Source organism: Strigops habroptila, chromosome 5 (genome assembly GCF_004027225.2).
Source record: "Strigops habroptila isolate Jane chromosome 5, bStrHab1.2.pri, whole genome shotgun sequence".
Taxonomy (NCBI): domain Eukaryota; kingdom Metazoa; phylum Chordata; class Aves; order Psittaciformes; family Psittacidae; genus Strigops; species Strigops habroptila.
The window spans coordinates 60,971,911-60,999,512 of NC_044281.2; the positions used below are offsets into that span (position 1 = coordinate 60,971,911).

The 27,602-nt window shown below is 47.6% G+C and overlaps 2 protein-coding genes across 3 annotated transcripts; both read left to right on the plus strand.

Annotated features, from left to right (window-relative positions):
- Positions 1–196: 196 nt before the first annotated feature.
- NOLC1 (nucleolar and coiled-body phosphoprotein 1) lies at positions 197–12,207 on the plus strand. Of its 2 annotated transcripts, none has more exons than XM_030485765.1 (14): positions 197–338; positions 442–497; positions 647–768; positions 2,320–2,435; positions 3,224–3,365; positions 3,784–3,887; positions 4,571–4,721; positions 5,609–5,749; positions 6,171–6,260; positions 7,545–7,691; positions 7,915–8,472; positions 9,191–9,303; positions 9,710–9,790; positions 10,073–12,207. In XM_030485765.1, the coding sequence occupies exons 1-14, from the start codon at positions 228–230 to the stop codon at positions 10,229–10,231; spliced, it is 2,091 nt and encodes a 696-aa protein (XP_030341625.1). In that variant the 5' UTR covers positions 197–227; the 3' UTR covers positions 10,232–12,207. The 2 variants fall into 2 exon arrangements, with proteins under 2 accessions (XP_030341625.1, XP_030341624.1); XM_030485764.1 differs by having other exon boundaries at positions 209–350.
- A 733-nt stretch (positions 12,208–12,940) lies between these two features.
- LOC115608919 (2-hydroxyacylsphingosine 1-beta-galactosyltransferase-like) lies at positions 12,941–26,064 on the plus strand. The gene is made up of 6 exons (XM_030488453.1): positions 12,941–13,063; positions 19,467–20,311; positions 23,118–23,257; positions 23,429–23,505; positions 23,890–24,109; positions 25,115–26,064. The coding sequence occupies exons 2-6, from the start codon at positions 19,469–19,471 to the stop codon at positions 25,428–25,430; spliced, it is 1,596 nt and encodes a 531-aa protein (XP_030344313.1). The 5' UTR covers positions 12,941–13,063; positions 19,467–19,468; the 3' UTR covers positions 25,431–26,064.
- Positions 26,065–27,602: the final 1,538 nt, after the last annotated feature.

Sequence of the window (27,602 nt, forward strand, 5' to 3'; positions counted from 1 at the left end):
GCTGAGCGGGACCTTTCCAAACCCCTTCTCGCCAGGAGGACGCTTATGCCTCTCGGGTCCTGCCCATAGGCGTCCTCTCGACCCGCGCGGCCGAGCCCCGCCACCGCCTAGCCAACATGGCGGGGAAGGCGGGACCGGAGGGGTGCGGGCGCGCCCGTACGTGCGTACGGACGTACGTGGCGGTGCGCGCGCGCGCGCGCGCGGAGGGCACGTGTCGGCGGGGCAGCATGGCGGAGTGGCGCGCGGTGCCCAGCGACCTGTTCCCGTTCGTGCTCGCCTTCCTGCGCGAGAACCGCTTCGACGGCGCCGCGCGCGCCTTCGCCAGGGAGGCGGCGGCGGTGAGCGGGGGGGTAAGGCTGTGGGGGGGGGGGGGGACCGACCGACCGACCGACCGACCGGCTGACTGAGTGACTGACTGACGCGGCCTCTCTCTTGGTTTAGAAGGAGCAGGACCCCAACGCAGCCTCCCTCCTGGACATCTTCAGTTACTGGCTGAAGTAAGTGCCCCTCCCGCGGCGGGGGCCGCGCTTACCGGGGAGGGGAGGGTCAGAGGGCGCGGGCATGCTCCGCCACGCTGCGGGGCTCACACCGGCGCCAGGCGCCGACCGGCCCTCGTAGTCGCCAGCTCAGCTGTCCCCCCCTGTAGGTCTCCAGCGGCCAAGAAGAGAAAGCTGGTTCCCAACGGGTCCCAGGCGAAGAGGAAGCCGCCGTCCAGCAGCGATGACAGCTCCAGCGAGGAGGACGAGAAGCCCCCAGCCAAGAAACCAGGTGGGGTTTGTGAGCAGCCTTCAGGCAGGCCAGGGCTGTGTTTGGCATTGGCTCCTCACCTGGATATAGAGCTCGGCTTGAGCCGTTCATCTGAGGTCCTTCAGCGACTATCAAGGACTAGGTTTTCATTGACTGGTCTTATCACAGGCAAAAGACTTGCAAGAGACATGTGAAGTACATTCATCCTAGCTGAGGAAGATCTCTTTATCCAGTTATAATATAAGCACATCAGGGTTTGTGTCCACTAGGAAGTTTTAGCCATTCGGCTTCTCTGTTTTGGCTGAGACTAGTGAAGGCTTTGGGCCGTATTGAGTTTTGTAGGGGCTACAAAAGTAGCATTTTCATTACCTTGTCTATATTGAGATTCTGCTTTCCAAACACTCACTGACAGGATGTCTTGACAGGGTTACTCCACCTTGCTTCAGCATATTTAAATCATGTGTTGATTTAAATATTGAGCAAAACATTTTTGAATGCTTGTAGATTGGGCTGGTACTCTCCTCACTATTCCCGCACCACCACCCCTGTGCTATTTTCCAGGGATTCTCAGTTTCACTGAGAGCTTTAAAGAATGGTTTATCTTGCTGTCATAGGAAAATGGATTCAGGTTTTTTAAGTGCTTTCACGTCTATTAAAATACGCATATTTTGACAAAATTCCTGCATGGCTGGGATTTATCAGGCTCTTCTATATTGGTGGGCACTGTGACCTGTTTGTTGCAGGGCAGTTGTACACGATAGCTTCTACTTCCAGAGAAATGCCAAGTATCCCACCTGCTGCTTGTGTGAGGTAACTGTCCTCCTTTTTCTCAAGCCTATGTCCTAGTGCTGTCAAAAGATATGTCCCTCCACAGCTCTTTGTTACGTGGTGAGCCATATTTTCCCTTTTTATCTGGAGTTGTTCTTATGCCTTGCCTTCATCACGGTGTGCGCCTCACTTGGGGCAAAATTTTTTCTTTTGTTCCATGTTAATAAAAAGCAGTCAGTAACCAGGAAAGAGTAGACTTGGCTGAAACAAGTTAAGCAAAGTGTCTGGAACCTAAACAGTGTATTGCTGTGTTCTCTTTGGAAGTTCTCTTTGGAAGTTCTCTTTGGAAGTTCTCTTTGGAAGTTCTCTTTGGAAGTTCTCTTTGGAAGTTCTCTTTGGAAGTTCTCTTTGGAAGTTCTCTTTGGAAGTTCTCTTTGGAAGTTCTCTTTGGAAGTCTGCAATTGTTCAGTGAGTTTTTGTAAGCTGGAAGGTGTGCAGACCCCCTTAATGTTACCTCAGTTTGTGGGGACACTTTCCTTGTGGGGTGTCCTTTTTGGTGATAGAAGTCTGCACTTAGACGTCTATGTGACAAAGATAAAATCAGAATTGGTTTTATCCTCTTGCCAGTCCATTTTGGAGTCTTCTGCCGCACCCTGCTGAAGAAACAAAGTCACTGTTACGAACTTCGTTCATGGTTTAATTATCTTAGCATATCCTTTTGCCCTGATACACACTAGTGCAGGATATGGGTACATGATAGTTGTGAAATAACTTATTATCAATGTGTGCTGTCCCTTATTTCAGTTAAAGCAGCAGCTGTGCCCAAGGCAAAAGCGGTTCCTTCAGCCAAGAAGGCAGAGAGCAGCAGTGAGGACTCCAGTGATGATTCAGATTCAGAGGAGGAGGAGAAGCCAGCAAAGGTCAGCTTTTCTTGCCAGCCTCTTTTATGCATGTTTGACAGTGATGGATAATAGCAAATTTGACCAGCAGAGTTCTCTCTGAAACTGGGCTCACTTTTCCTCAACTATGAAGTTCCTACGCTGCTGCAGGTACAATGTGAGAAGACATTTCTGTAGTGGATGGTGTGCCATTTGGACTAGTACTGTGAAAAATGAATTTAATGTCCAGCATCCACTTTGTTTCGTATCCTGCCCCCTGCTTTTATCCTGAGACTGCCAGGGCTTACTTCCCCCCCCCCCCCCCCCCCCCCCGAGAAAGATTTATTTATGGTCACTAAAAAAAGTGATTTTTTTCTTCATATGGGTGAATATAAAAAGCAAATTTCTTTCCTTTTTTTTGCTGCAGTCATGGTCTTGAGAAGCATGGGGGTGGGAAGAATGATGTCACTGTACACCAGAGGAGACCAACCAGAGTTGCCCAGTCAGTATTTTCAGTCTTCAAACTAGTGTGGTCTGGAGAAGGAAGAGAACAGTGCCAGCCCCAGAGCTGCCCCATTTATGGCGGCAGAACTGGAGACTGAGGTGCAAAGGAAGTCTCCCATGGGCTGCTGCGAGGTTTCCCAGAGCAAAATTGTTATCCGGGGATTTTCAGGCCCTAAGCGTTAGGCAGAGTGGCATTTTCAAGTCAAAATAGTAATCTCTTTCAAAAACAGCTCTTTATATTATCTGTACATGTGTTCCACTTATTAACCTCTTTTTCATTATTTCATGGCTACAAGGGCTAATCATCCTTCCCTTTTGATGTTTAGAAAGGTGCGAAACCTGTGGTGAAGCCAGCTGGAACCAAAATCCAGCCTCAGAAGAAAGCAGAGAGTTCCAGCTCTGACTCAAGCAGCTCAGATGAAGAAGCACCAAAGAAACAGCCGCCAAAACCAGCAACACCTAAATCAGGTACCTCTTACTGGATATCGTAAGTTAAAGTGCAAAACCAAAAAAGCCAGGGTAAGAGTGATGTGGGCTGTAGCTACATGCAAAGGCATATGTATTAACAGCGGTCTGAAAATCTGCTGTCATTTCCATTTGCACTCCAGTCCAGTCTGCTTCTGATGTGGAAGAGCAGTAGAACTGACTGCAGATAAAACATCTGGTCCCAGATGCTGCATTGTTTGCATAAGTAGCTGTAATCAGTAACCTTAACTGCTTTCTCTAAGCTTGCACTAGGGTAAAACAATAGTTTTGCGGTACTGCCTTAATCTGCCCTTTTGGCTTCCTGTGATTCTTTTCTCTCTATGACACTTTGTGCTGAGTATAATTACCCCTCATCTACCGTAGCATATTTTCTAATGTCCCTTTTTGCTTATCTCAAAAGGAAGTAAAGCTGCCCAGGCAGCCACCAAGGTGGTCAATGGAAAAGCAGCAAGCAGTAGCAGTAGTAGTGAAGATTCTGATGAGGAAAAAACTGCACCAAAGAAGGTAAATTAGGCTGTGAAAAGCTTTTTGAACACTGTAGAAGTCTAGTAACACTGGGTTTATCTGTCTTGCAGGGAATGCAAAACATGTAGACAAAGGCACAGATGACAGAGATGCTGAGCATAGCGTTTGTGGCTCTTGTACCTTCTCCTTCACACAGTGGGACTGTGTGTTCTATCACCTCTTCGTGCATTAGCTGTCTTCTCTAATACCTCCTTACTGCTTCCTCTGCTCCTTCCTTTTACAGGAGAACATATCATTCTGTCATAACCATATTGTAGTCTTTATTATATGTTCACTATTGCATGTCTTTTGTGCTTAGCTATCTGTAATTTTGAGTTTTCCACTAAGGAGTTTAAAACTGATTTCTGCAATACAAAAATAATCGGAGTTATGTTTAATCAGGTGGCAGTTGCTATCATTCAGCTAGTTCTGTGCTCCTTGATCAGAGGAGCTCCTCCTTAGGGATGCATGCAGCAGAAAGCAGCAGCAGAGTGGCCAGAAATATGATGCTCATACATTTCCTAAAATTTACATTTGAGAATTTTCATTTATCTTTCTCACTTTGTCTTCAAAATTTGCTCGCTTACATGAGAGGTAGAGTTAAACGAGATCCCTGTCAGCTCTTCCCACAACACTTCTGTAACTTCTTTTTGACTGTGAATTTCTTTCTCTCTTGTGATAAGGCTGTTCCCAAGAAATCGCCTCTGCCAAAACCTGCAGCCAGTCAAGCATGTCCAGGAAAAAACAAACGTGCCAAAGAAAGTTCGAGTAGCGAGGACTCATCTGACAGTTCAGACGATGAAAAGCCACCAGCAAAACAAAAGCCAAAGTCTGGTAAGTACTAAATAATGTTGCTGCTACATGGAAGGAGGATGCTTTCTGCTAGTCCCACTGTCCCAGGAGAAGCATGTGCAGGGCACAGACAAGTCTTGCTGCACAGAAGGTTCCAGGTGGTGCTGGTGGTGGTACCATGAACCAGAAATACAGCAGCTCTCTTCATGGATGCTGTTGGGGCTAAGCGTACAATTCAGCTTCTCCCTCAGCAACGGATGGGGTGTAAGAGATTGTGACAGACGCTGCTTGGTTTGCATGTCTTCTATGCAGGTAGCCTTTAAGTACATTCTTGCAGGTTTCCTGTCTGCCAGGATTTGAGAAGTAGTTTGCCAGTGGTTTGGTTATTCTGCAACTGCAGCAATTAAAGCATTTTTAGAGTTTTGGGGGATTTTTTTGCGAAGTGTCTAGGTCTATTCAGTTGCAATCCAACTGACGGGCTAAATGGGCCTCTGTTCAGTATAGTGCTTTTAGGATTCCGGTAGAGAGCTGATTTATGTGGAGGATCAAGCATTAAAACTCAGTCTGATCCTCTAACCAGAGGATTTGAGAAGACAGTAAAGGAAAACAATCAACAGCTGACATCTCTATTTGTTGGGGTTTCTGAAAAGTTTTGGCAACACAAGCTCCCATTCTTCTAAAAGTGCAGAGAAAACTTCTGCAGAGATGGTTGGGTCAGTGAACCCCAAGAGGAGAGTTAAATTCACAGCAGAGACAGGAGATAGCAGTGAGTGTAACCTTTCAAATTACATGCTAGCATCTTTGATTCTACCTACAGAAGTGGAATAAATGGAACCAAATAGCAGAAGTGCTTTATTCTAACTACAACAAATGTCTTGTGCTACTCACATTGTCATGCAGGCGTCTGAATGCTGTGTCTGTCTTCATAGGTCCGTACAGTGCTGTACCACCTCCTCAAGCTACACAGACCAAGAAAGGCCTTGCCAAGGCTCCTGCAAAAAAGGCTGAGAGCAGTGACTCTTCAGACAGTAGTGATGAGGCAGAGCAGGTGCCCTCAAAGGGAGGAGCAGGTATGTTGTGAGGAGAGGACTCTGCAGAGGAAGGACTATGTGGTGCAGACAATGTGTTGACAATGTCTTGATTTCCTTGAAAAAGCCATGTGACTTTAGCCTGTGTTGCTGTTTGCTTCTCTGGAAGCTTCTGAATAATTTGAAGGCATCCCAAACAACCCTGGGTACAAACTGAGGATTCAAGCTGTGTGCAGGTTGGATTATTTTGCACGCATTGGTTTGAAAAGTCATTAGGATCTAGTTTAGCGGGAATAAGCCAGGCCTGTTATTGCAGCTGGACAGGTCCTTGCTTGGCATCCAATGTGCTGGCTGAATGACTCCTGCACTGAGAATGGAGCTTTCTCACATCTGGAAAAGTTTGGATCTTGGGGCAAAGGTTTAGTGTGGATATGACCTTTTAATTTTGAACTTGCTTTTGCAGGCAAAGCAGTAGTAGCTAAAACAACCCCTGCCTCCCAAAAAAAAGCTGTGGCTACCAAGAAGGCTGAATCCAGTTCTGACAGTGACTCAGGTAATTCAATACATAGTTTTGGGGTTTCTGTGTTAATGGTTTTATTGGCCAGGTTGCTGTATAGTGGTGTACCTACTAGTACACCTTAGTATAGAAGCTCAAAAGCTTCACAGTCTCCGTATCTAACAAGATGTGAAATTGGAAAACAGCAGTGTGCTATGCAGAGTGGAGCTTGACTATGAGACACCATTGTGAGACGATTGGCAAGTACAGGAAGATTGAAAGGGTGGGGCATCATGTGTATCAGGTTTCTCCAGGTGGGTTAATAGTTATATTTTTTGAGGATCTGTGTCTTTAAGATTTTTGGTTTCTGTTGTCCCATTGTGTTTGGGAGAAGTTTCTGAAATAAGAAATGTTGTTGCCATACCAAGTTCAAAATAGGCTCAAAAGATGCCTTCTCCTAATGTAACTCCAGAAATAGGGACAATGTGCCTTGTATCTTCTGTTCATCAGGCTTAAGGTTTGCAGTGCTGTATTTCCCATGTAAATTCCCTGTGTGCTACATCTCCCCTCCAAGCTCAGGGTGCTCCTGTTGTGTTATCTCAACATCGCTGGTGCCACAGCAGGGACTGCAGGTGGCAGGAGCCTGTCTGTCTGCAGAAAGCTAGCACTAGAATGTGTGTCTTCCCATATTCTAGTGCTTCAACAAGTGGCAGCAGTTACATGTTTTTTGGGTTTGTTGCCTAGTTTTTCAAAAACATACAAGATTTTGATTACCGTTAGTGTTCATAAATGTTGGAATAGATCAGGCTTAGCATTCCAGATTGCTGTGACACACAATACAAAGGCGTATTTGTATGCAGGAGTCTCCAGTCCATCCTCAGCCTGCTGCTAAACACATCTGATACAGGAAATAGAAAGCTAAAGTGAGATACTGTGCTGTTGCTGCTTCAGTTTCCCTGCTTCAGTTCTTTGATCTTTACCACATAAATTCTTTTCTTGGTTTCTTCTCCCTGAGTTTGTTTCTGGTAATACCTGTACTTTCTCCAGTCCCTTCTTCTGTACCTCTTCAACATTATTCTCCACATACCTGCTTCCTTGTGCATGCATTAGTGAAAAGCTTAAAACTGCATGTTTCCACTGCCTCCCAACAAAGAAGATATCTGGAAAGATGAATGCTGTCCCCTGACCATCTGAATGTTCATCAAATGCTGCTTACTGCCAGTTACTTACTGGCTCAGCCGTCGGACCACAACCCATTTTGGTTTTCACTTCCCATGAGCTCTATACTCGCACCAGAAGTTCATTGAATTAAAGAACATCCTTTTTTGTGTTTGTGTTTAGATTCTAGCTCGGAGGATGACAAGAAGAAGGTAGGGAATAAGCTCTCAGCTAAACAACCTGTGGTGAAGAATACTTCAAAACCAGCAAAAGTAGCTGTCAAGCCTGGACAAGTGAAGAAAGATTCCAGTTCATCCTCAGACAGCTCAGGTATTGGGGTAGGAGAAAAGGAGAATCCCACATGTATGTTGTGCTTGCTCAGACCTCCTTGTTTCTAGGCAGGGTATGAGAGTGCAGTTGGACAGGAATACCCATGGCAGTATTGTTTCAAGCAGCTAATGAAGTGCACTGTTTATCAACACTGAATCTGTATGTTAGCTTTATGCTGAAGGAATGGGGCTTAGCCTTGATTATTTTTTTCTTTCCATTCTAGATTCTGATAGCTCTGACAAGAAAGCCCCTGTGAAGCCCACAACTAAAGCAGCAACTCCTGCAACAAATAAGTCACAAGCTGCCACAAAGAAAACACAAAGTAGCTCTGATTCAGATAGCAGCTCCAGCAGCTCTGATGATGCAAAGAAGAAGAAAGCCACTCCAGCTAAATTAGCTGGCAAAGTGGGTAAGCTACTGTCTAAACCCTCTACCCCAGCTTCCAAAGCAGACAGTTCTGACTCTGATAGCTCAAGCAGTGAAGAAGAAAAGAAGCCAGCAGTGAAACCAGCCACCAAATCTACAGGGACAGCAAAAGCAACTGTGGGGAAGAAGGCAGCTGCTTCTAGTAGTAGCAGCTCATCCGATAGTTCCAGTGAAGAGGATGAGAAGCCCAAAAAGGCAGCAAAAGGGGCCCAGAGCAATTCTAAGACCGCTGCCTCCACAGAGAAGGCAAAAGCATCCACACCAGCAGCAAACAATGTGAAGTCTAAGCCAGCTGGTGGCAGCAGTAGCAGCAGTGAAAGCAGCTCTGAAGAAGAGGCTAGAAAAATCAATGGAGGTATTACCTACTGTCTGGGAAATGGGTCTGTCAGGCAGTGTTACTGAGCTAAGCATGAATGGAAGTCTTTCCTAAACAATGTTGGGTCTTTTCTATGTGCTATTAGATTATGCCATCTGGTGCAGTACTGAGACGAAGGGCTTGTCTTTCATTTGGGGTGATCCTTTTTGTCTCTATTGCATATCTGCTGGCAACAGAATTTATGGTGAAGTGAACTGTACACTTCTGTACAGTTGTCAGTTGCCATCTGTGGATGCACAAGACTGTTAGTGACAGCAAGGCAGAGTGCTGGAGGACATTGTCTGTGTTGAGTGGGACACCATGGATGATGCCCCAGTGCACAATCTCAATCTTTTTTCCTCCAGGAGAAGAACAGCTTTGAATGTGCTAGTGATTTGTGCAACTGCATACTGTAAGGCTTCGACAACTAGCAAATTTTAACAAACAGAACTTCAAGTGCACTAAATCTTAAATTTAGAGGTACCCTATTCTGCAGAATTATGTTTATCCATTAGGATAGGATGGCAAAATCCTTGCTGACCCAGAAAGGCTATTAGTGTCTGTTATAGCAGTCTGTTTTCTGGGTGAGATAATGCAGGGATTGATTCTCACTCACACTTGTGTCAACACTGGGTTTGCATTCTGGGGGAGAGATGCTATTACCTTTACCAATACTGCAGTTACTCCCTGTGAAGTTTTGCTACTGTACATCTAACAGGCACAATCGTGAAGAAACAAAAGAGGGAAGATGTTCAGGAGCCAGAGACACCACACAGTAAAAAGGCAAAGATCAAAGCCAAAACACCACACACAGTTCCCAAGGTGAAGCAGGTGAGTGAGCATGGGCTGTGGTGATTGCGAGCAGAGGCATCTTTGCCTCCTGAACTAGTAGGTGTGTTTGGGGCTTTCAGGGGTAGGAGGGGAGTGGGGGATCGGGGTGGGTCCACAGGTTCATTTGTAGTTTTGCTTCATTTTCAAGCACTTGAACCTTTTCTGGAGAACCCTAGGGAGTGCACATGTGTGCATAATATTACTCTGGCAAAGGTTGGTTGGATGCGCTTGCACAGGAGCATCCCTGAGCCACCTGATCTGAAGAAGGAAAAGAATTATAAACCTGAGAAACAAAGATTGAGGTGACATGAGCAGGACTCCATATTTGCAGGGTGAGGAGGGTGTCACTAAGGGAATATTGTGTGCATATGCTCTACTCTGTCTCGTTTCCTTTCTCTTTAAACAGCCAGCCTCTCCATTCCGCCGTGTAAGGGAAGAAGAAATTGAGGTGGATGCCCGTGTTGCTGATAACTCATTTGAAGCAAAGGTAGGGCTAGGTAGTGCCCAGTATGGTAATGCCTGATCCCAGCAAATACTGTCTGAGCAGCATTGGTGTGCTTGTGGGGAGCTTTTTTGGTGGAAACTTTTTCCACCAGGAGGTGCTGTTAATAAGTGTGTGAGCACTGGCAGGAGGTGCATGGGAGAGTACTATCAGCTCCAGTGTTAATGTAGTGGGGTGTGCTGGGTATGATGAAGTGCAAAGCATTGCCTTAACTCTTCTGGGTACTGACCTGAATTTCTTTTTCCTCTCCCCATTCAACCCTCACAGAAAGGAGCAGCTGGTGACTGGGGTGAGAAGGCTAACAATATCCTCAAATTCACTAAAGGCAAATCTTTTCGCCATGAGAAGACAAAGAAAAAACGAGGCAGCTACCGTGGGGGCACTATATCAACCCAAGTCAATTCCGTCAAGTTTGAAAGTGACTGAGAATGTTTCCTTTGGAATTCATAAACCATCTGCTCACCAGAATGGCCTGGGTGGGAATGTGGATGTTATGGACGTCAAGCCTGCCTGGAATGCTACCTCCCCATGTCCATTGTGGGTCAGGCAGCTCCAGTGTAGGGATGTGGGAGAGTGGTTGGCTGTTTCCCTCTTTTGTGTCTAACTCTGGTTTAAGCCCCTCATTTGAAACCATCCTTTAGCTGGTGTTATTGGCACCACTAGGGTGGCTCTCCAAGACTTAAATTTTCTGTGGTCTTATTTTAAAAGGCTGGCAGTGATTTTTTTTCAGTTTCCTGCCCATCTAGTAGAAAAATCATTCTCCTGTATCTTAATTTCCCACCCCCCCCTTCTTTTTCAGCCAGTTTAACTGGGATACCTGTGAAATGGCAAGTATTGTAACTTGCCTTTGATTAGTTACTGTAAAAGCAACAACTGATTTGAACCCCCTGGCTGTAATCCCTATCCCACCTGACATTTCAAGTTCACAGTTGTAGTGTGACAGGGCTTCTCTGTTTCATTTCCTTCTTTTGTGGTTTCACCTTGCAATAAATTCCTACCTTCCTCTTCCTTACACTCCTGTGGAGGCCACTAACAAGAGTACTTAGAGAAGCAGAGTCTAAATACACCTTAGTAGTTGAGTAACTGTTGCTTGCAGTTGCAAGTTGTGGGCTATTGTCAGAAAGATGAAGGTCTATAGTACTACCATGGAACTCCTTGATGACGCTTTGGGAGTGTAGCTGGGGAGTGGAGATGTGCAGAAACTCTTGACTGCATGGAGATTGTGACATTTGGCTCTGGGAATGGGTAAGGAGGCAGAGGAGATAACTCCTTTTCTACCCAGCTTTGCTTTTTGCCATGTTTTTGTTTCAGAGGCTCTGACTGCAGTCTGGCATTACTCCTTGTTCTTTCTGAATATAAAACATGCCAGCTTATGCTTACTCCCAGCAATGTGCTGTGCAGCTTGTTAGGAGTCAAGATGAATGTATCATTAAGGCCTTAAATTTCTAGGTTGGATCACTTGCTCTTTGAGCTGTTTTCTATCTGTTAAATCCCTCTCAAGGTAAAACGCATTTCCCCATAGCACTAGGGCAAATAAAGACTGGTGCTATAAGGTTTGAAGAGTTGGCTACATGTACATGTTTGATATGGGGAGCCTCAAACAAGTTCAGTAATTTGCAGCCTAAACATATCATGAGCAACTTGAGATAATATAATGGCTTACTGCTGTTGAGAGGAGGACTTGGTTTCCCTCCAGTTGCGTGACTGCCTCTTTATTTCTGGTGCAATTTGCATGTGTAGAAAATGGTTTCCCCATCTACATTTTTTCCACTCTTAGTAGGTGGGTTAATTTTAGTTGGTAGAGCAGTCTGCTGAGCCCATAGCCACTATGAATTGAACAGTGGTAGTGCATGTTTGGGAAGCGGGGTAGAGGGCTGTGAGAACTGCTCACCCCATCTCATGAAACTGCCACCCACCGAGTGAGGTTATGTAGGCCCTGATTTCCATGTTTCCATTCCCTTCCCAAAGAGCGACAATGAGAAGAGCCCTGTTGTTACAGGAAGCTACGTTTGTGTGCAAAGCAGTGTCACCTAATTGAGGGTTGGATGAGTCTTGATGAGCCACCCCCATATACATGAGCTGCAACTCGTTCCAATGAACATTTTTCAGGACTTCTCTGGCTTGCACAATCACTCTGGTGCCTGGATTCTAGGCTATGGCACAGAGGGGCCCAGGAGAACACAGTTATTACAAGGAATCAAGGGTTACAGGCCAAGGGAAGGTGGAAGGTGTATTTTCTGCCTGGGAATCTGAGCATCATCTTGCTTGTGATTTGTCATTTGCTCTCTTTCTTCTGTTTATCAGAACTTACATTTGGAACTCTTAAAAAACTTCTGTTTTGGGGGTATTTTAAGTGTAAGAATTTTAATGTGTCAGAAAAATAAAGATTGCTGCCTTTGTAATCTGAGTGGATCTGGTAGTTAAAGGTGTGGAACAGCAGGTGGGAAAAGGGAGGGTATCAGTGCTGGGGTAGTGTACCACCCCACCACCCCAGCACTTGCACTTGCTCAGACAGGCACCGATCTCCAGCGTACCATCTCTGTGAGATGCTCAGAGCTGTGTGCTCTTCCATGTGCTTGACATTTCTAGGGGAAAACTCCCTTCAAAAGCTTTTGCAGCAGCTCAGAAGGCTTAAACATACATCTCTGCTGCTATCCTGGTGTGAAGGAAACACCTCGTGGAACACTTACGCCTAGTTTCCCTGTGTGTTACTGGTGCAGTTTCAGCTGCGGTTTAATGCTGGAACTGGCCAAACAGGACATGCCCCTCTGGTGCGTGCTGTACCTCTATGGGTGTCCCTAGCGCCCTAATTCTCCTGTGTGCCGTCCTTTCCATTTTGCTGTCCTGACTGCTCTGTGCGCAGTCCCCTGTCCTGGCCCTCTGGGTGTCTGAGCAGGGTTCAGCTCCGATCACTGGAGAGATGCTTTGACGCCCTTTTGACACACCGGCCTTGCAGGAGACACAAGCGGCACCTGCCCGCAGCTGCCTCCCTGCCCGCTCCAGCTGCGAAGCGGCGGGGCCGTCTCTCCGCGCTCCCCACGCTGACTGTCCCGCCCTGCCTCTGGCTCGGCCCGGCGGGGCGGCCCGTGGGTGCGGCCCGTGGGCCGGGGCTGCACCGCCCGCCCCGCCCGCTCCCGCCGCCGGTCCGCCTGAAAGGGGAAGGCGGGGACGGCTCTTCTGCTCCGCTCCCTTCTTACCGCCGTACCGAGCCTCTCTCTGCCGTAACTCGGGCCGCGCTGCCAGCGGGACACGCTGCAGGTGAGTATCGGCGCTGCTGCTGCCGGCGGGGCGGGTGCGGCGGAGGGGCCCGGCGAGGGCGGGCGGGCGGGAGGTCCGTCCGAGAGGAGTCGGAACGGGAGCGACTGCGGCCAGTGCTCAGCTGCGGCCGGTGCTCGGCAACCTCGTCCCACCGGGGCGGCTCTGGGCCCCGCAGTGCCGCGCTGCCTTCCTGTCGGGGCTCCCGCTGCCGGTGCGAGCACGACGAAGGTTTGCGGCGTCTGCCCCGCCGTCCTGCCCGGCTGCCGTGCGAGGAAGAGGAGGAGGAAGAAGGAAGAGGGTTGTTCTGCCCCCAGGCGCTCGCGGCACAGCGGGGAGGGGGTGCGCAGGCGGCTGGCGCGGTGCGAACGGCGGTGCAGGCGCTCGTGGCTCCGCGGCTCCCGGCCGTGCTCCAGGGGGGACTCTGAAAGGCTGGACTAAAGTTTTTGAGCTCATGGCAGCGGCAGCTGAACGCGTCTCTGCTGCTGGGCAGGAGACAGGGGAACGGGCTGAGCTCCCAGCGCTCAGCTTGGCCTTGGCTCTGCCAGGGTGCATGTGAACGGCCCGGGTAACTGCAAGAGGGCTACTGAAGGGCACGAGTCAAGCATCTGCTTAACTGCACAGGATCAGAGTCTTGGCACCTGAGCAAATGTTCAGAGCGCTTTTGTGTAACTTGCTTCATCTTCCTCCAGGAGATTAGATCTCAGGAGTGTCTTCCCTCTCCTGCTCTGCATCCTCATCCTACGCATCCCTCCTCAGCCTTTGTTTATGGCAGCTTGGCCAGGTCTCATTCCTCCAGTGTGCTCAGAGCCAAGGAGCTCTTTGGTTTGGTTTTCGGTTGTTGGTTTTTTTTTACGTGAGGGCAGCAATTTCTTCATTGAAGATAAGACTCATCTCTGGCTTCTCTACTTCTGTAATTCTGTCAAATGTGATCAGACTTGTCTGTCAGGACTTTATCAATCCCCAGTGCTTCCTACACAAGGTTTCACAACCTTCTGGGGTGTTTAATGACTTTTCTTTTAATGCAGTGCTTGTCTGCAGAACAAAGCTGAAATGACAGGGCAGTAAATGGAAGATTCTTCTCCTCCACACTCCTCTTGGTCACTTTCTCTAAAGTTTCGTGCACTTGTATCTCTCCAGTTTTCTTTGCAGTCTCAAGAACTTGTTCAACTTGACTGTCATACAGACATAAACCTTTCTTAAGACCAAAATGTGAACTAAACTGTTGTGTGCTCTCACTTCAAGGTCTGTGGATCACATGAATGTTTGGAAATGGCCCCAAGCCTTTCTATCTCTTGCATCCAGGAATTAGAGGCAATGTTCTTAAGTGCTTCCACGCTGCAGACAGGAGACTCTCACAAGCAGCACAGCCTCACATCAGCTGCTTCTGTATTGCAGCCATGTTGCAAGCGAGGGGAAAAGGCCATCCAGAAGAACTTGCTTTTGTAGAGCACCGTGGTGTCCCAAACCAGCTCTGTCCCTTTCAGAAGACACCCTGGAAGCCTGTGGATGTGGAGTGGGGGGAATCTTGCTTACCACCTAGATAGATTTAATGAGTGATGAGAGACCAGGTGGGGAAGCAGGTGTTTATCACCACCCCCAGCTCAAGTTCTTGAAGATGTGTGTAGTTTCAAATGCCTTGACAGGCTGAGATGCAGATCTTTTTTTCTTTCCTCAGTTGTTACGGATCAGTGTTTTCTTTAGTACCAGCGTTCCCTGGCTGTGACCTATGGAATGCCAACCTCCCGCTGACCCACAGATTCCACCTTGCCTGTTGAGATTCCACAAAAAAACTCTGATGAGCCAGGAAGGATGTTGAAGATGGTCCACGGTCCCAAAAGTTTGAACTGATTAGGGACTTTGTCCAAAACAGATGAGGTTGAGTAGAGCACTTCTGATGCCGTGTGGAAGCAGTAGCACCAAGTGTGGTGCAACGTATCAGTTACTCGGATGCTGGCCAGATCACTGCTGTGGTTGTTCCCTTTGGTCTTTTGGGGATTTGGGCTTTCTTTATTCTCTGTGTTTCTTGGGGGCTGCCATGAAGATGCCGAACGAAAAATGGTAGAAAGAAGCGGTGTTTGGAGCAGACCATGTTTGTGCACTCTGTGTGTGAACAGTATTTTTAAAAACTCAGGGCTGTAGGCTCCCTGGGGAGGCTTATATCTGGGGGAGGGAGGTTTTTGTTCATTGTTTTCTATCTTAAAATACTAGTACTAGTATACTGTAATATTAGTATGCCGTAACACTAATAGTAATATTTTAGTGTTATTGTTATTTACCCTGGTGACTGGTGAAACAGGAATCTATGGTAATCCAAAACCAGAGCACAGAAGCCCACTTAGTACTGGGTTGGATGTGATTGATGGTTAGACTCCACTCCTTCAACACATGCTTTATTAAGTTTACTTTATACAGCATTGTATCTTCTAGGATTTTACTAGAGATTCTCCTGGGCAGCTCCTGCTTGTAGTGCAACATTTTCCTGCAGCGGCAGAATTGCTCTCAGAGCTGCATACCTGCTTGCATGGAGGTTTGGCTTCCATAAATAAGCCGCAGCTGGGTTGGCTGTCATCAGCCTGATGGTAGCAGATGGTCCTGTTTTTTCTGGATCATACCCAACAGATGAGGCAAACTTTGGTTTCTTATTCCAGGAATAGTTTTGAGCATCCAAGTGAAGATGCCTTTTCCTTTTGGCTTCAAATGAATTGTGCTGCTTTGCTAACTATTGAGAAGTTCACAGTGAAAACATTTCTTCTTACTGTGGGTGAGAGCTGAATAGAGACTAGAATGCAGGAGGGGAAATAATTCAGTCCGATGAATATGGGCTTCCAGGTCCTAGGCAGGAACTAGGTAATACAAAATACTGGAGGAGAGGCAGAAATGTAAATGGTGAGCTCATTGCCCTGGAGTCTGTTCACTGCCCTTTCTTTGTGGGCTTCTCTGCCTAGACTGCTTGCTATCAGAGGTCTTAGTACTTCAACCTAATAAAAGGCACCTGAATTAAAGAAACCCCTGTCTTTAGAGTTGTAGCTGTTCAGTTACTTCACTTTAGTTAAACTGATGTTACTTTCCATCAATATCAAAGTCATACCTTGTCAAACCTGTTAAAGAGGGCAAAATCAAGGGACAAATTTCAGCCCAGTAAGATGTTTCTTGAGGGGGGTCAGAGGGCTATTTTCTCTTTGCTCTTTTTCTATTGCCTCTGTGGTGCAGGCTTTATTAACAGTTTTCTTGAACCCTGACTTCTGTGTGTTGGTGCTAACTGTTATGGGGATTGCTCTGCACAGATCAGCCAGTCAGTGTGGCTTTACTGAGTGCTTATCATGAAAATAGGGAAGGGTCTATTCTCTCTTTACAAGCCTTCTCCTTGCAGTGGCAGTGGTATTTCTTGCAGTATTATGTGACTTAGCCCCTAGTCTAGGACTTGCAGACCACAAGGGAGGAGGTGGCTCTGTCTGCTCTGCTCTCAGATCTAGTGTGGGATCTGTCCTTTAACTGGATTCCGCACCTCTCTTGAGGTGCAGGCTGTGACTTCACCTTCCCGCAAAATCGTGGTCCCCGTGCCCAGTGGTTTGGAGGTTTCTGTTGAAGACCACCTTGATGAACTCCCATAGCCCGAGGGCTGAGCTGCAGCCAGCACCCCAGCTATGGACTGTGCTATGGTGGCCACAGCACCTGCCCTTGCTGGAGGAACCTGCTGCAATGCTCATGGGGTGGCTTTGTTGCTCAGTGTTGGTAAAGGGTAAAGCAGGGAAGTGAGCATGTGGATTTTGAGCCCTCCCTCATCTAAGCTGTTTAGTAGCCCTTGTGTGCATAAGGTCTAAGTCTTCTTTCCTATTTGCTATCAACCTGAGATCTTAACAGTGGCTGGCTGCTGAAGAAGGAATGAAGAGCAGAGTACTGCCCTTTGAGCTGGTGGTTATGCCTTCATTATATCCCAGGAACACTAAAAAGCACAATGTGCCTGGGTAGAACCTGCCTAATGTATCTAGGGCTGGAGCTGTGGCCAGGGTACCTCTCTGAGTACAGACAGACCAGCGATTATTTCTGGTGGTATTGGGCTGGGGTAGGAAAAAAGGTCCTCCTGCAGCCTGGCATCCTCTCACCACTTAGGAAGATTTACAGCCTTCCTTGTTTCCAGGTCAGGGAGAAGGGTTTCTTGAGCCAGCACCTTTAGGGATTGCTTCTGATGCTGCTAGGGATGAAGCAGCCAAGAGCAGTTTGCTAGTCTCCTGTGTCAGCACTCCCCCTGGCCTGAGGGCCAAGTTAGATGGCTTACTTGCCGTTTGGATTTTGGTAACCCCCAGAGGGTCCTGGCAGAGCTGAGAGTCTCGGCAATGTCTGGCACATAGGTCCACAGCAGTCCTTGCTGAAGATGGGTGACAAATTTTTTCTTTAAAAAAACTATTCCTTTCACTTGCACTGTTCCTTTACCTTTTACTTGTTGCCCAATGATAAAACACCCCACCCCACACACAAAACCGCTTCTTCTGCTCCTCTCAGCATAGTTGTGCATGTGCATGACCCACCGACTGCCACAGGACAAGTCTATACCTGCTCCTGTCATGGAGCCTGTCCTGAGCTCTCTCCTGTCCTGGAGCAGTACAGGGCTGCCATCCCTCCCTCCCCTGGAAGGTGCATATTCACTCTGGATCTGCTGTGCGATGTCATAGCCAAATGCTGGTGTTGAGCAGGATAAATCCCCTTTGGGCCTCTCAAGTAAGCTGAGAACTAGACCCAGCTTCATGGCCTATAGCACCACGGTGGCCAGCGCTGCTGGCATGGGCAGGAGGCAGGATGCTGGACAGATTCTTACTTTCCTTGCAGGGCTTTTGCTTTCTTCTTTCCAGCCCATCATCTTTGTCTCCATCCTCCTGGAGCTCTTGCTCTGTGGATCCAACCACCTCCTTGGTATCTGCTGTAATTTCTCATGTTTCTTGTCACTCCTGCAGGCACAGCCCAGGGCAGGAAGGGTGGGAGACCAAGCACTGGTAGGAGTTGTCTTTGAAACAGGAGAAGGTCTCAGCCAGTGGCTGCTCTTTCTTTCCCATGTCCAGTCCCCACACAGGACAAGAGAGCAATGGCGGAGGAGTATGTCACTTTTACCAGCCCCCCCCATGCATTATGTCTGGCCAGAGATATGAAGCTGCTGAGGAAGGTCCGAAAATTGTATTTAGCAGCATCTTATCCATGACTTTCTTTCCTGCCTCTTAATTGATCATGCAATAGTGGAGGGGCTGGCAGAAAATCTTGTACCAGATTCTGCTCTACTACATCTCTGCAGCCCCTCTGCGCTCCAGGGCTTGGCATGTGAGGCCATCCAAAATCCACTTACAATTGTTCCCATTGTAACCTTTCATCCCCCCTCCCTTCCCAGCATGTCTGAACTGGGTACTCAGGACACGGCTCTGCTTCTGACCGTTCCCAAATAATTATCACGTAATTCTTCTCCCAAAATAAAGTAAGGTGTGGGTGAGGCGCGTTCGCTTCCAGTGATGTAGCAACATCCCTTACACAACAGAAATGTTGGGTGTTTCACCAAACTGGGAATCGGATGACAGCGGCAGGAATGTGACTAAGGGGCGTCAGTGTGCCACAGGTCTAGCAGATTATCTCTGGGCTACTTTCTGGGCTTGCCTTCTTCCAGCGCATCAGTATCCTGGCGCCTGCTTTCCCTTCCCATCCCTTTTCCCCAGAGCCTTCTCATCCTCCCACAGTTGATCTGTACTAGAGCAGCTCTGCATCCAGACCCCTGCTGGGATTGTGGTTCATCTTGAGGGTCCTGCTGTGATCTGGGCTCACTCCTACCCTGTCTGTGCTGAGCAAGGTGGCCTTGCAAGGGCCAAAGCCAGAGTGTGCCTCTTGGCATTCCCACCAGGCTCTGCAGGCCTCCCAGTGAGCTTGCACAGACATCAAGGGCCCAGAGGGAACCAGCCATTCTGGCTGCGCAGAAATAGAAATGAAATCCAGCTGTGCTGGTTCTGTAGCGGTAACTGGGGGTTGAGCCGCAAGTGTCTGCTGGTGCTGTGAGCCAGCAGAGCTCCTCCAGCCACTCTCCCTCTGACCTTCTGCAAGCCAGTCTGTTAGTTTTTGAGCCTTAGGAGCATAGAGAGGAGATTTTGAGCATCTGGAAAACTTCTCTGATACACGCTGATATCTGACTTTGGTTTTGTTGTTTGTTTGGGGTGTTTTTGTTGTTTTTTAAATTTATTTATTTATTATTTTTGTGGCTTTTTTGTTTGTTGGGTTGTTATTTGCTGGTTTTGGGTTTTTTCCAGAACTCCAGACGTCTCTGCTCTGCCAGCTCATGAGCTTCTCGTTTACAGCTACAATCCCAGCTGTTAGTTGCGCAAGTACATGACAGAGCATTTCATACTATATTAATGGCATGTGTCTCTCCTTGCAGTGATGAAGATGAAGGTGCTACTGTGCCCTGCTGCTGTTCTCTTCCTAGTGGCTGCGTCCACTCTGGATCCATCTCACTCTGCCAAGGTGCTGATCATGCCCACAATAGTCTTTGACAGCCACTTACGAGTCTTCATGCGAGTGGCAGAGGCACTGACTGACCGGGGCCATGACCCTGTGCTGCTACTTCATGAGGGTCGGGATGTGGAAACTTACCTGCCTGGCTTCCGTGTGCAGAGGTACTGGGGTATCTTCAGCACAGAGAGTGCGGATGCCTGGGTGCAGGAGAAGATAAAGCGTGTCTTCCAAGGGAAGATGACCTCTCTGGAGGTGTTTTCCTTTTTGGAGAAGTACCTGGAGAACTGTGACCTGGTGCTGGGAAACTCTACCCTTCTGCAGAAACTCCAGTTTGAGAACTTTGACCTGCTGTTGGTGGACCCCAATGAGATGTGTGGCTTTATCCTGGCCCACATCCTCCAGGTGAAATATGCTGTGATCTCCACTGGTTTCTGGTTCCCAGCAGAGATTGGTGCTACTTCTCCTATTGCCTATGTCCCCGAGTTCAACTCCCTGATGACAGACAGGATGGGCTTCTTTGGTAGGACTTGGAATCTCCTAGTCTACATGATCACTCGTGTGGCTACAAAGCTGGTCATACTGCCCAAGTTTGAACGTCTCATGGAGAAGCATAGGGTGGAGCCCAAGACATCCATGTTGGACCTTGTCCATGGAACTAGTCTGTTCTTCCTCTGTAATGATGTGGTGCTGGACTTCCCCCGTCCAACACTCCCCCACGTTGTTTTCACGGGCGGAATCCTCGCTGAGCCTGCAAAGCCCCTTCCAGTGGTAAGTGCAGGAAAGCTTTGGGCTGTGATTGCACATTAACCTGGGGAGCTATACAGTACAAATTATCTTTTGAAGAACCTTGGAAAAGCTTGGAAGCCCCAGGAGTCTGGAAAGCTTGTGTGTTTTGGTGCTCGGGTGCAGCAGGGAGATAGGGCGCACTGTGAGGTTGCAGGGAGAACGTAGAATTGAGTTGTCCACCCTGAAGTGGGATGTGGCTTCGCTGTCCATACAAAACAGTGTCTTGAAGTCCAAAATTGGCCATGTTGTTCCTGGGACTTGATCATGGGTAGTTTGTTTCTATACTTGAAGCAGAAATGGGAAGACCAATTAGTCTTCATTGCTTCATCACTGATTTATGTCAATCCACAACTTCCTCCTTAATCCTATTTCTCACAGGGTGTTTCTGCCCTTGAGCTTGTAGTCTTAAGAACCCGTAGGGGAGAGCTGTGCACATTCCCTCATCAAATTCAATGTGGAATCCCAAAGTGTACAAAATTGAAGTATATCATCCTCTCTTTCTCAAGGTCCAGCCCTAAGGGAAAACTTCCCAGGCATCCCAGAGGCTTTCTCAGAGATAGTACCTCACTATCCCCAGTAATAAATTGAGAGGGGCAAGCTCTTGAAGCCTCCAACTGAAGACAATATTGGACCAGAGCAGGACCTGTCTGCCATTCCTCCCATTGCATTACCACTTTTACAAACACTGAGGGGAAATAAACCTGGATAACAACACTCGGGCAGTTGGGTTGATCCTGGTGTTCTGATATGAGGATAAGGTTAGAGTTTCAAATTATTAGAGGCCTATCAAGATCTCTGATGGCAGCTTTAATTGAGACTGTGGGTGCTAATTTTTTCCCAGCTAAAAGGAAAAAGTTAGATCAGATGCTTTAGAACAGAAATTCTCCAAATGCATATGGCTGCACATCACCCTTTCCCATGTGGCACAGCATGCAGGTAATGCAATGCACATAGGCTGCTCCAAAAGCTGTGTCAGAGCGCAGCTGCCTCACAGCTCTTGCAAAATGCTAGGTTGGTCCAATCTGCCCGCGTACATGCCTGCCTTATAAAGAAGGGAGTTGTCTGCTGGGGCATTACTCATGTTCTTCACAGCTTCCAGAACAGACCCCAAGGCAACTAGGGGAAGAACGATTGAGATAAGTCCGGAGCCCTGCAGTATGCAGTGGCTGCCATGCTAGCAGGTAGGCATGTTTGTGTCCAGGTTACAGGATGCCAGCAGAAGAGAGGGCCTCTCTAGTTCTAGGGGTAGCATAAGGAATCTCCCATTCTGAACTGGAGCAGAGTTATGTAATTAAGGTGTTTATTTTCTCCTATTTGAAACAGTATGATGGTGAGTTCCTCTAATTAGGACTCAGTGAAATATAGCTATGTATTTGAGAGATGGTGAGAACTTTCGGTTGTCAGCTGCGCTTCCCTAGAAACTTTAATGCTGTTTCTGAAAGTAAAATGATTAAGGCCTAATTATGATAGATAATGTACTAATCTGGGTTACAAATAATTTTATTTAGAAAAGTAAAACTAGCACTTTCTCTTCTGCAGCAGTTTTAGTGGTTTTATTGATCAAAGGATGTGAGACTCAAGAAAATGGAGAAACCAAAATCCCTTCACTGAAAACTTTTTGATTCTTGGTTGTTGGGTTGTTCTGGGGCTTTTTAAGGATTTCTGCAAAGATAAGTTTGAGTCCCTGAAGCATACAACAAAGGACAAATATCCCCAGAGAATAACACTAAGATGTGCTTTGTGCCTCTTCTGTACTATGATCCCCCAACCTGTAGGTTACTATTAATAAGATTTCTGAATTAATCATCCAATTTTTCTCTTTTAATAACAGGAAGAACTAATTTTTTTTGCCCTTCATGTTCTTCTGTGGCATTTATTTCAAGGAAGTATTCATATTCAAAGACAGATTTTATGAAACTTCCCTAAAATGCTCCTGGCTGTGATACATGGGAAACTTGAACCAGGACGGAATCCATAATGAGAAATAGGCTCAGCTCAGCCTGGCATAAAGGGAATAATCTGTGTTTGCTCCACAACAGCTGTGGTGGCTGATTTCTTCTCCCTTTAGTCTTCCGGTCCTGGTTGAAAAAAGTACAGTCTCTGTCCCAGATACACACCTTCTTTATGTAGCCTCTAAACAAAGGACAAACAACTGTGGGTTTTGCTGGAGCTGTAGCTACCTCTCTGCCGAGTGACCAGAAAGCTAAATCTGCTGCTTGCAAGCAGCTGTCAAGGATAAGTAGAAGTCTCCTGGCAAGATGGGAAAACCTTCTGCCACCTCCAGGAGGCTTTGCCATTGGAGAGTTTGTGGGGAATCTCCAGCCAGGTACTGGTCCTGGCTGATGTTGTTGTCTGTTTTATCAGCCTAGAGATAGAGACCCTGACAGGCCTACTGCCTTACTAGGGATGGAAAATCCCCTTCCTCTTTTATTCCTACTTCCTTCTCTGCTTTGGCTGCTCCTGCGTGAGCTCGATGTTTTCAGAGCCCTACTTGCCAAAGAGTAATTGTGTTGCCTCCAAAGCAGGAGGAAATGCTGTGAAATGCCAGTTTTGGACACCTCCCTGCAAGCTCCCAAGCCAAGCAGGTGCTCAAGTAATTTCTGCCTGGCTGGGTGCAGAAATCACAGTGGTTTTAGAGTTTGTTGCCTAGTGAAAACCACATAGCTTTGTGCTCCAGGTGGATTTGGCTTCATCCTCTCTGTAGACAGTTTTGTACTGGCAGAGGCAGCAGTGGGAAGAGCCTTTCTCCACCAAGACTTCAAGGCAGCTGTGTGTGTTTTGCCCACAGGGTCTGCGTCTCTGGGTAGAAGCAGCAGATGCGGGTGTTGTTGTTGTCTCCTTTGGCATCGGGATCCGAGCTCTTCCAAACGATTTGGTGGAGAAGATGGCTGGCGCGTTCGCTCGGCTCCCACAGAGGGTGGTGTGGAGGTGAGGATGGAATAGGATTCCTTTTAACTCTGGTTGGATGAAAATCAATGTCGAGGGGTGATTCATCTCAAAACGTAGATTGGCTTTCCATCTCTTGATCTGATTGAATTTATAATTGTTCTCTGCGTGTTTCTTCTCCCATTTTTTCCCATCCTTTATCTCCTCCCACAGATACTTTGGGCAGAAGCCAAGAAACCTGGGTGAGAATACACTGATGATGGGGTGGCTGCCCCAGAATGACCTGCTAGGTAAGGCTAGGCTCTGTGTGTGTGTGTGTGCGCCACTAGCAACATCCCTGGAGTTTAGACCAAACCACAGCAAAGGTGTTAAGGACAACAGCACCTTTGTGGCTCTAACTGTGTTGCATGTTGTGAGTCTCATCTGTACAAAACATGGTCTTCCTCTAACCTGCTCAAAGCTGCATCTTGACCCCTATCTCCCTCCTCCTCCAGGTGGTACTAAGCAAATTTTGGGCTGCCAAAAGCCAGGTGTGTTCCCAAAGGGTAGCATCTTGTCTGCTCAGCATGCCTGGATTTTCGTAAACATACACGAACACTGTGTGTTGAAGAAGCCACCGGTAGCCCTGTTTCGGCATGGAAGGCACTGACTTGCTGCCATTTCGTTGTCTGCAGGTCATCCCAACGTGAAAGCCTTCGTCAGCCACTGTGGGATGAATGGTGTTTTTGAGGCGATTTATCACGGTGTGCCAGTGGTGGGATTTCCTTTCTATGGGGACCAGTTTGACATCATGACCAGAGTGCAGGCAAAGGGCATGGGTATCCTCATGGACTGGAGCAGAGTGAAAGAAGAGGATCTTTACCAGGCTGTTGTCACAGTTATCTCTGACCCCAGGTGAGGAATCCAGAAGCATTGAGCTTTTCCTTGGTATAGACTGTAAGTAGGGACCAGTGTTGTGCTGACCCCTATACAGCCTCTGGTGGCTTCTGGACCAAGCAGAGATGCAAGCATTGCTTAGCTGGCCAGATGTGTTAGTGCCTTGAAATACTGAGATGCAGGCCAGAAGAAGATAGTCCAGCATTAGCTGTTAGAGAGCACGATCTAGTCCTGTTTGACTCTCACTCTAATTTTCTTAGAAAGCTTTCTGAGATGCTGAGGCACAAACGTCTTCTTTTAATGTCAGCCTGTCATCAGGGAACATGAGATCACAACCTCACCTTGGGATCTCCCTGGTCTGGTTCAAACAGCTTTCTGTAGAAACTGTTAGCACAGAGAAGTGGACTGATGGTAATGCTCCATCTGTTCTTTCCGACAACCCAATACTCTGCCCTTTCCTAGATGTGCTGCAGCTCAGTGACACAGCTTCCACTTTCTAACAGGACACATGCAACTGCTAGTGTCTGAAATGCTGTCTGAGAGCTTGATTTGTTTGTTTGTTTTGTTGGGGTCCATTTTCTTTTGTTGATGTTTTTTGTTACTGATTAGGATTTCTCAGCTACTTACCTCAGTGTAAGTTAATAAGGTGTTGTAATTCAGTACCTTGAAGGACTTGGCCAGTTGCACATCAAGTGTGCAACTGTTGGTTGATGCTGTGTGAGGTCTTTGGGTGCAAACTCTCCTCAGAAAGCAGCAATCCACATGAGCCCACTGAGCAGGTACTTGTGAGCTGAACTCCAGTCTTGTTAACAAAACACAGAATAAAATACACTCTGGCTTGTGCTGCTGTGGCTAACGATTGCCGTTAGAGTGGCTTTCAGAGGCATATATGAAGAGAATCGTGGAAGAAATTTGCCAGTCTCCCAAGGTATTAGTTGGGACTTGAAAGTACCACTGCACATCTCAGACCACAGCTATGAAGCTCCTGTCAGAAGTATAACTTCTTGTCTTCTTCCCTTGCAGCTACAGGAAAGCAGCCAAGCTCATCTCAGCTCTGCACCTGGACAGACCAATGCATGCTCTCAATAGGACAGTGTATTGGCTGGAGTACATCCTCCGTCACGATGGGGCACCATATCTTCGCCCTGCTGTCTACGACCTCTCCTTATACGAGTACTTCTGCTTGGACATCTTGGCTCTTCTCTTATTATGTCTGGCCAGTATTGGATTCATCCTCTACAAATCTGTGGTGTGGTGCAGAAGGAAGAGGGCCAGCCCTGTGTATCAAAATGGCAATTGCATGAAAGGCCACTTCACAGAAGAGAAGAAATTGCAGTAGCGGCTCAGTGTGTTCCAGGGCACATCCCATCACTGTGAAACGAACTGCTGCTGTGCCAAGAAATGTACGGCACGCAGGCACGGCGAGAGGTGAAAGATCAGCAGGTCTGGGTGAGAAGCGAGTGGGGAGGGAGGAGTGTTGCAGAGGCCTGTGTGCACACCTCTGTGTACAGCACCTATGGGTGGGGACGCGGATTCAGGCATGGGTGGAAGCACTTGGCCAGGACGCTGGGAGCGGGGCATGGGTAGGTAGACTTCCAGGGAGGAGCGCAGGTTGTTCCCTTTGTCTTGCACGTTGGTTTATATGCTGGTGTCGCTCTTCTGGCTTTGTTGGATCTTTCGTGGAGGCTCTGGAGGTAGGAATAGCATTTTATGTATAGCAGACACCATTTCTCCTCTGCCTTGTTACTAAAAGCCCTGCGAGTCAGGATTCCTTTATGTGCAGGTGAGGACCTGATGTAGACCTGTGACAGGGAAGGGCACTGAAAGTATCATCTACAAGAGAATGAAATTGGTCTGGTTTAAGTTCTTTAGGTAAATATTGTTCTTCCTGCTTCGACCAACCCTCTGCAATCCTGTTTGTGTTTGAGCTAAATTATTATTTTTTAAAATAAAGTTGTATTCTTTCTCCTGTGTGGCAGTTCTCTGGTCTTGTTTTGATGTGAACCTGTGATCCGTGTAACATGATGCTGTTCAAGCAAGATTAAAGTGCTTTTTCCTTCTCATTACTGCTGCTACTGCCTCCGCATACCTCTGGATCCCTACAAACCTCCATCAGCAATGTTTTGGTCTTCCCATAGGGTTTCATGCAGTGCCTTCTCTCCTCTGCCAGCGTGACGCACATCCGTGCCCATGGAGTCTCCAAACCTCAGATGTGATAAAAGAAGAATTTGGAACAGATGCAAGTGCCAGGACCATAGGGAGAGCTGCCAATAGCTCAGAGTGCTGGTCGTAAGCAATGGGCCATACAGCACGTCTATGGAAGCAACAAGCTCTGCTCTTTCTGAAGAAAATGGAAGTGCCTGCTCATTTCAGTGTGAACATACATGCTCTTGCCCCATTTGGGGACATGCCATGGAGTGATACCTGTGTGTTTCTACTTACCCTGGGCTTTAAGGCAAACCCACACTTGGGTGCAGTTGCACAACCCACCCTCAGCATTGGCTGGTGGTACAACTGGCAGTGCCCCATGCTGAGGGTTGAGGGCTCTGCTCTGCGATCTCGGTTGGGGCATTGCAGTGCTGGCACAAACTGGAGAGTAACCTCATTGCCACCATTGCCCTTGCTGGTGTTTCCAGGCTCTGCTCTCACTTGCTATTGCATGTGTTTCTCTCTCTAAATGAAAGGCGTGTTGCCATGTGCAACCCAGCAAACAGCAGTTTGGCTGGGCTCCTGGGATGCTCTGGGTTGGGACAGTGCCCAGCTCTGACTCGGTGGCTCCTCTGAGGCTGGGCAGTGCTGCCTTCCCTCCCCAACCCTCAGCTTGCAGAGGGGCTGTGGTGAAGAAGGGTTTAGATGAGAATCTCATTTGCCATCAAGCATAGATTCAAAGAGCCCATAGACCTCAGCTGGGACCTGTAACTATCCCATGGCAGAAGTTGCTCTTCCTGGAGTTTCTGCCTGCCTTCTGGGATGGTCAGTGGTGGGCATGGCAACCCATTAGCCTTGTTCTATAGCCACCCCATGTCGCTTTGTGCCCTCTGAGCTGGGGATGTGGAGTCTAATTGTCTCCAGTGGGAGTGGGAGGAGATCGGAGCAAGGTAAGCTGATAATAGATAGAGGAAAACCAGGGCTTGTAGATAAGTTGTAGAAATGCTGGGTGCCTGACACCTTTCTGCCTTCAAGTTGGAACTTAAAGGGTTTGGGGTTCTTTTGGGAAAAAAAGAGATTGCTACAAATTTTGCAGCATGCCTGCCTGTTGCCGGTTGCACTATAGTGGCTTTGTGTCATCTCCTAGCACATTAGTGTGGACAAGGGGGTGGAGGTGGGGCATTTTGCTCAGTTCTTTGTAATCTCTGGGGTGGAAGAGGGAGATCATTACTGCTGCCTATGTGAGAGTTTGGCCATTTAGATTAGGCTGAATATAGCATGTGAGTTGGGAAGCTTGTGGCTTGGTGACAACATTGGATTACTTGGAGGTTGAAGAGAAGAAAAAAGAGTGAGAGGACAAATT

Excerpts from the sequence above, each read along its gene's own strand:
- NOLC1 (XM_030485764.1), top strand. The coding sequence starts at position 228 with ATGGCGGAGTGGCGCGCGGTGCCCAGCGACCTGTTCCCGTTCGTGCTC. Across the intron at positions 498-646 it reads ATCTTCAGTTACTGGCTGAA|GTCTCCAGCGGCCAAGAAGA; the intron begins GTAAGTGCCCCT and ends CCCCCCCTGTAG. Across the intron at positions 4,722-5,608 it reads AAAACAAAAGCCAAAGTCTG|GTCCGTACAGTGCTGTACCA; the intron begins GTAAGTACTAAA and ends CTGTCTTCATAG.
- LOC115608919 (XM_030488453.1), top strand. The coding sequence starts at position 19,469 with ATGAAGATGAAGGTGCTACTGTGCCCTGCTGCTGTTCTCTTCCTAGTG. Across the intron at positions 23,258-23,428 it reads CCACAGAGGGTGGTGTGGAG|ATACTTTGGGCAGAAGCCAA; the intron begins GTGAGGATGGAA and ends CTCCTCCCACAG. Across the intron at positions 23,506-23,889 it reads GCCCCAGAATGACCTGCTAG|GTCATCCCAACGTGAAAGCC; the intron begins GTAAGGCTAGGC and ends CGTTGTCTGCAG.